The sequence below is a fragment of the Lampris incognitus genome, chromosome 5 (assembly GCF_029633865.1).
Source record: "Lampris incognitus isolate fLamInc1 chromosome 5, fLamInc1.hap2, whole genome shotgun sequence".
Lineage (NCBI taxonomy): Eukaryota > Metazoa > Chordata > Actinopteri > Lampriformes > Lampridae > Lampris > Lampris incognitus.
In genome coordinates, this window is record NC_079215.1 from 14,580,179 (window position 1) to 14,588,299 (window position 8,121).

General features: G+C 43.6%; 1 protein-coding gene across 1 annotated transcript in view; it reads left to right on the top strand.

Annotated features, from left to right (window-relative positions):
* The first annotated feature begins 569 nt into the window (after positions 1–569).
* si:dkey-27h10.2 (uncharacterized) overlaps positions 570–8,121 on the top strand; it is a 27,365-nt gene continuing 19,813 nt past the window's right edge. Inside the window, exon 1 of the mRNA XM_056279770.1 lies at positions 570–645. Within this exon, the coding sequence (XP_056135745.1) occupies positions 621–645 (25 nt within the window). The 5' untranslated portion in view covers positions 570–620. The remainder of the gene's footprint in view (positions 646–8,121) is intronic.

Sequence of the window (8,121 nt, forward strand, 5' to 3'; positions counted from 1 at the left end):
CCTACTAAATCATTAGCCGCTAGCTTATCCATCCGAAAAATCAATGAATCAAACAGGGCAAAAGGGGGCGTTCAAGTATCAACGCCATGAATTAGGCTCCACTGAGCACTGTTGTGTGCCACAGCGTGCGAATTCGGCGCACTGTAATTCTCTTTTTTTTAAGTTTCCATTCATTCCCTGGTAACTGCGAGGAAAGGGCTAAGTGGCTAAGGAAGATTCAGAGGGATGCATTTACCGTCACCAAGAGTACAAAAGTGTGTAGTCGGCATTTTGAATCGGGTGATTTCGCTGTGCCAGCTACAGGTGTGTTAAGGAGGCTCGAGAAAGGAGCTGTACCCACTCTCTGCGCGTGGAACGAGTACTCCAAACCCGCAGCCAGGCTAGGTGTGTGGGAGCGTCCTGCTGTCGCCCCTCTGCCAGCTCTGGACTCCTCTGATAACGAGATGGATGTCAGCAGCTGCCTGCAAGAGCATGACTGTTGCGTGGCTCCTAATCCTGCCGCTTCGTATGATGCCCTGGCCCAAACGAGTCAATGAGGAAACAAATAGAAGTGCTCCAGAAACTACTAGAGACCATCCAGCTACAGTCCAAATTCAACATGAGGCGATTTGCAGGTTCCGATGAGGACATTCGGTTTTACACCAGGTATGTCTGAATTGTATCATTTCATTTAATCGCCCCTGCCAAATTCACTCACCTGTTCAGTCTCCCCACCCCACCCCCCACCATGCCTCTCTCACACATACCCACACGTAGTAGATTGCAATAAGTACTGGGCTATACTTTAACAACGGTACAGAAGATACAATGTGAAACTACCATGTCATGTATTATGGCTTGTGTCCTAAGGTTTGCTACCAATGAGCATTTCATGTGCTTCTGGCGCTTGACCGAGCATAGTTGTAGTGATGCCGTTACTCACCTTCGTAGTTGTCGATGTAGCTCGAAATATACATCTTAAACCCCTTTTCTTTTTTGCTTGTCTGAGCTACCAAGGAAGCACTCATGATGCGATGTACATCGTTGACCGTGATTTTAGGGAGGACCTGCAAACAGCGAGTGTAAAACAAAGCCGTCTCATCCAGACCGGAAGTTGTTGTGCAAGTACTCGTACATCAGAAGTCGAACGACACCAGCTTATGCACCGAGGCTATTGAACTGTTACAAGGATGTGCTTTGTTCCATATTTTCCCCCCTTTTTGTCCCCAATTGTATCCAGCCAATTACCCCACTCTTCCGAGCCGTCCCGGTCGCTGCTCCACATCCTCTGCCGATCCGGGGAGGGCTGCAGACTACCACATGCCTCCTGCAATATATGTGGAGTCACCAGCCGCTTCTTTTCACCTGACAGTGAGGAGTTTTGCCAGGGGGATGTAGCGCGTGGGAGGATCATGCTATTCCCCCCAGCCCCCCCCCCCAAACAGGCGCCTCGACCGACCAGAGGAGGCGCTAGTGCATCGACCAGGGCACGTACCCACATCTGGCTTCCCACTCACAGACACGGCCCATCGTGTCTGTAGGGACGCCCGACCAAGCCGGAGGTAACACGAGGATTCGAACTGGCGATCCCCATGTTGGTAGGCAACGGTGAAACATGTGACGCACTCACGATGCGATGTACATCGTTGACCGTGATTTTAGGGAGGTCCTGCAAACATCGAGTGTAAAACAAAGCCATGTCTTCCTTCAACAAACCAGACCGGAAGTTCTTGTGCAAGTACTCGTACGTCGGAAGTCGAACGACGCCATCTTACGCACCCAGGTTATTGGCCGTATTTCCCCCCTTTATTGACTAATTGACAACAAGTTGTACACAAGTCACATTTTTACATGAATGACTACAGTACAAACAAACATGCCGGGGGGTAGGCCAAATAAAAAAGGAAAAGAATAAAAAGGAAAGCAAAAGAAAAACATTTAAGACACAACAGCTATGATCACAATTCATTTACATACATATCTTACAGCGAACACATGCCATTACAGTTTTTTGGGGCCTTTTTATCTGCACTAGAATCAATAGTTTTTATGTACTGTTCAAAACCTTTATAAAAACAATAAAAAGGATCTTTGGCTTGTAGACTTGCATTTATGTATATAGAATTTAGCTAGAATAATCAATAGATTTATGATATATGCTCTTTCCTCAAATTTATTGTCAAAGGCAAAGAATCCGAAAATATTGTACTCATAAAACAATGCAAAATCCATGTATAAGGTGCCACTAATAAATTTTGAAACATCTTTCCATAGAGTCCTAGAATATTGACAATGCCAAAAAAGACGGGGCACCGTTTGTGGATGAGCTGAGCAAAAAGAACAATTTATATTTATATCGGCCTTAAATTTTTTGAGAAAATGCTTTTCTAAAAAAAAAAGTAATGTAAATGCAAATCACTTAGTGTTTACTGGGCCTTTGTGGATGATGTAGGGATAGTGAATCAGGAAGAGTTAAAGGGAAGGTTTACAAGATGGTTGTGAGACCAGCTATGTTATATGGTCTGGAGACAGTGGCACTGATGATAAGACAGGAGGTGGAGTTGGAGGTGGCAGAGTTGAAGGTGCTAAGATTTTCATTGGGAGGACATGATTAGGAATGATTATATTAGAGGGACCGCTCAGGTTGGACAGTTTGGAGACAAAGCAAGAGAGGCAAGATTGAGATGGTTTGGACATGTGTGGAGGAGAGATGCTGGGTATATTGGGAGAAGGATGCTGAATATGGAGCTGCCAGGAAAGAGGAAAAGAGGAAGGCCAAAGAGGAGGTTTATAGATGTGTTAAGGGATGACATGCAGATGGCTGATGTGACAGAGGAAGATGCAGAGGACGGTAAGAGACGGAAACATGATCCGCTGTGGCGACCCCTAACGGGAGCAGCCGAAAGTAGTAGTAGTAGTAGTAGTAGCCTTTTTCTGAGTTGGTGTGTAAACTTTTTTTTTTATTTTGTCCCCCTTTTTCTCCCCAGTTGTACTTGGCCAATTACCCCACTTTTCCGAGCCGTCCCGGTCACTGCTCCAACCCCTCTGCCGATCCGGGGAGGACTGCAGACTACAACATGCGTCCTCCGATACATGTCGAATTGCCAGCCGCTTCTTGTCACCTGACAGTGAGGAGCTTTGCCATGGGGACGTAGCGCATGGGAGGATCAATCAACCAATCAACCAACCAACCAATCAATCAATCAATCAATCAATCAATCAATCAATCAATCAAGTTGAATTTTATATAGCGCTTTTCTAGCTGCAACAGCATGCTATTCTCCCCAGTTGCCCCCCCCCCCCTGAACAGGCGCCCTGACCGACCAGAGGAGGCACTAGTGCAGCAACCACGACACATACCCGCATCCGGCTTCCACCCGCAGACACGGCCAATTGTGTCTGTAGGGAAGCCTGACCAAGCCGGTGGTAGCACAGGGATTTCAACCGGCAATCCCCGTGTTTGGTAGGCAACGGAATAGACCGCTACACTACCCGGATGCCCCCAGTTGATGTGTAAACTTAAAAGACAAAATCTGGGTTTTATTCATTTTCTAGTGTGCAAAATTTTCTGGCAAAACATTCGGACATGGTGTGCAAAGCTGTTTAATAATAATAATGATAAAATAATAATAATAATAATAATTAATAACAATAATAATAGTAGTTTTTATCTTTACTATATCTACTATATCTACCTTTATCTATACTATATATATATACTGTATACTTTATATACTTATAAACTTTATATACATTATATCCTGTATATACTTTTATCTATACTGTAATGCCTTTCCCAAGCTCAAGGTTGCTTAAGAAATTAACATTGTGAAACACAAGCAGTAGCAATCAGAACTTGACAAAAAACAAAACAAAACAAGGCAGATCAATCAAATGATGGTGAGATAGTGAGAGAAGGGAAACATAGGGAGAAGATACGTCTTCAGATTAAATTTGAATGATGTGATGGAGGATATGTCACGTATACTTTGTGGGAGTGAATTCCAAAGTTTAGTAGCCATGGCCATCCGTAGAAGATGGTGTTAGTCTAGGGATGGTGAGTAAACTAGCACTGGAGGACCTCAGTGTATGGGAAAGGGTATATGGATGAAGGAAGGCACGACCATGGAGGGCTTTGTAGGCTAGGAGAAGTTTTATACTGAATACAGGATGAAACCGGTAACTAGTGGTGAGAAGAAAGGATGGGAGTGATGTCAGTGATGAATGGTGAGTTGAGCATTTATTATGTATGAGTACTCTAGCAGCTGTTATCGACATGTTGTAATCGGGAAATGGTCTTGGCGGGGAGACCAGAAAAAAAGACAGGGGCTTATGAAGGCATGGGCAAGAGTTTCAGCATCAGTCATGTTAAATATGGGATGGAGTCATGGAATATTGTGCAGGTGAGAAAATGCAGACTTGACAATGGAACTGACATGGGTATCAAAGGAGAGAGACTGGCCAAAAATGTCACCAAGATTATGAACTGACTGTGTGGGATGGACTGTATCACCATCAAAATCAAAACTGAAATCAGGATGATTAGTGACAATGGATCTGGGGCCAATGAGCAAGACTTCAGTTTTATCAGTGTTTAGTTTAAGAAAGTTGGAGTTAATCCAGTACTTTATATAGATAAATTTTATTAATGATGGGGATGGCAGGGCATTAGTGGGACTGGAACCAATATAGGTCTGTGTGTCATCTGCATAGCAATGGAAACTGAGTCTGTGGTGGCGAATTATAAGACCAAATAGATTATGAAAAAGGGAGGGCCAAAAACAGAACCCCGGGGGACACCTTGAGTAATAGGGGCTGTAGAAGTGTTGTGATTTTGAAAAGAAATGAAGTGATGTCTGTTCAGAAAGGGAAGAGGTCAACCAGTAGAAAGCAGAACCAATAATACCTATGGCAAAAAGGTGGACGAGAAGAATGGAACGGCAAATAGTGTCAAATGCAGCACTTAATTCAAGAAGGAGGAGGATGCCAGAGTCAGCAGAGAGAAGGAGCTCATTGACAAACCTGTGGAGCACTGTCTCAGTGCTGTGGAGTGCACAAAAACCAGATTGAAACAACTCATAGAGGTTATTAGAAACTAAGTGGGATTGCAGCTGCGAAACAACTGCTCTTTCAAGCAGTTTCACTGACAAAGGGAGAGTTTAGATTGTGTGAGTTTACTCCACACAAGAGAATGCCAAATAAAGAGACCAGAAATGGAAAATGGTGCATGCTTGTGTGTTCCCAGGATGTCTCAATTACAGTCTGTAATGGTCATGTAATTTCCATCAATGAAAGGTGCAGAGAGGACACAGCTGTGGCTTGTGGCAGTCCACTGGCAAGTGTCACTGCTGCACACAGCAAAGAACATAGACCCAACAAACAAGAAGGGATTTGGCATTAATGCGACTTTAGCTTTTTGAAATAACTGCTTAAATTTGCCATGAAGGGCTGCTAAAGCAGTCTTTTGGCGTTGGCTGAACTGCAGCATGCTTTTGTTTAACTGAATGAGAACTATGGAACTGTCCCTATTGATTTGCATTGCAATGCAAATCCTGCTGGCTCACAGGAGTCTAGTGTGGAGTACAGAATGGATAAATGTGAAAATGAAATTTACCGATAGTGGTGAGTGGAAAATAGGAATAGAGTTAAAAAATTCTGGACTATACGTCAGCTTAGGCATGCTCTATATGCCTGTCCATGTCACAAGCAGCCAAGAAATAAGTAGGAAACATTACCTGCAATGTGCTCCTTCAACTCGAGCGTCAAACCGCAACATAAGATTATGTGGGGTTCTTGACATAGAATACTATAATTATACCTTCTTAGAAAATGATCCCACATATTTCCATCTGGTGTCAGACCACATCAAAATAGGTCCTGGTTAGATGACATGTTTACAATAGTTGGGCGTGGTGTCAAGACTGAAGGTAAAATAACATGTGATACGCAGTTAATCAAAATCTCAAGGCCTTTTATTCACTTAAAGGGGTCTGTCCTTTTGAACCAAACTTAAACTTAACACCAAGGCAATTTTATAATGTACCTCGTTAACTCATAGTCGTCCTTTAACTCATACTGCCATTTCTAATGATTAGGCATGGCCATTAGAAAGAACCCTTATAACCCAGTGAAGTGGATTCGCAGTGAGACAAAAGCGAAGCAGAAAGAGAGAGAAAGTGACTGCAAACAGCATGCCATGACCTGGAGGTCAATGGCAGTGGATAATCTGGGATGAGAACAACTGATAGCCTGTCAGTAGTGTGAGGCCTGGAAAAAAGAAGGCAACGGTAGAAGAAAGAAAAGAAAAAAAAATCATTCTGAGAACTTCCCTATGTTTCATGTCATCAGTGTGTTCCATTGGGGGTGGGGGTGGGGTTAAAATAGTGGAGAAAGAGGGTGCAGATGGACCACACCGACTGACTGCTTGGACCAATTCGGACGTTTTTCTCTCCGGGGTCAGATATTTACTCCTAATTAGCTGGAGGAATGTGACGCATGAGAGCGGAACAGATAGGTTACCGTTTTACCCCCGGAATTTCCTCTTCTTCCATGGCATGCGCTGCTTTAACCTGATTAGGTATCGCACTTATCAGAGGAGATGAAAGCACTTCTGGGGCCAGTGACGGAGTGCTAGATACCCCTTCCTCTGCCCTCTCCTCACCCCCATTTCCACCTTCCTTCCCCAGGGTCGGTACTGCCCCGCTCCCAGAGCGTCACAGTACTTTGGGAAGCCAGTTTACAGTAAGAGTGATGCCTTTGCCCTCCTATTTCGAACCATTCCTTTGACTCATGTTTCTGGATTGGATCAAAAGAAAATTTCACTCATAAACAAGAAAAGGGTTTTCTACAAGGGAGACTTGCTATAAAAATGATTTTTATTGACGGAACTTAATATGAGATAAACAAGTTTTACAAGGTGGAGAGCGGGGCATGGAGTTGTCAGGAAGTGAGGTGTGCGTGCGCATGTGTGTGTGTGCATGCGTGCATGTGTGTGTGTTTGTGTGTGTGTGTGTGTGTTTGTGTGTGTTTGTGTGTGTGTGTGTGTGTGTGTGTGGTGGCACGGGCAAGTATCTAACCTAGTGCCAGTAAGTAAGGGCAGGGTTTACTAGCTGTATCCGAAACCTAAGAAGGAAGGCAGGACACATTTTCTGTTAGCGATGGATGAGATGACTTTAGATGGTAAATTGAGCCTATTGCTATTAGCGGGCCGCTATGCTATAAGTTTACAGCCTAAATTCTTACGCCACTTGGTAAGTGGGTATGGCCTGCTTCGGTACTGGAGTGGGGTTGTTTTTTTTTTCTTCCGTGTTTTCTTTTTTTAAACATTTGACTCATTTACAAGACATTTGGTTTGAGTCATTCACATGTTTTTGGTGGTGAAATGCTGAATGACAAATGTGCATACATTTCAAACAGCTTAAAGTGTGAACATATATATGTATGTATATATATATATATGTATGTATATATATGTATATATATATATATATATATATATAAATGGGAGGGACACACCCATCCATATGTGCGCACATTAAAACACACATTAAGGCGTGTGTGTGTGTAAGGTATGAACAGAAATATGGATTTTCCATTTTGTCCAGCTTGGGGGGGTGGGGGGGCTTTGTATTGTCGTCCCATTGAAATGCGGGCTTTCATGCGGTACACACATTTAAGAAGAAAAAGATTCTTAATGCAAACAGAATCAATCAGCGGCTGTCACACAAGCCACCGGTGAAGTGGAACGCAGTGATTACACGCCTTTCTTATCAGTGTCCACTCGCTGCCTTGAAGTTACAAAGAAACGATCATGAATATTCCTTCCTGACAAAGCAGCATTGCAATCTGTCTCCCTTCTCCGGCCACATATTTCAGAATGGAAATGATGTCAGATTCCACTATTACTGCCATATGCAGGGAACTATCACTTTTAAATCCAAGACCTACCTCTGCCTGTAGCCGGCGGCACATCTGTGCACCTTCTGTGGTTGGGTTTGCTTTTTACTTGTGTGTGTGTGTGTTTGTGTGTGTGTGTGTGTGTGTGTGTGTGTGTGTCTTTGACTGTGTGTGTGTTTGTTTGTGCGCGCCTGTATTATATACACATACAATTGCCCAAAGACACTCAGTCACAGGTGGGCCCTG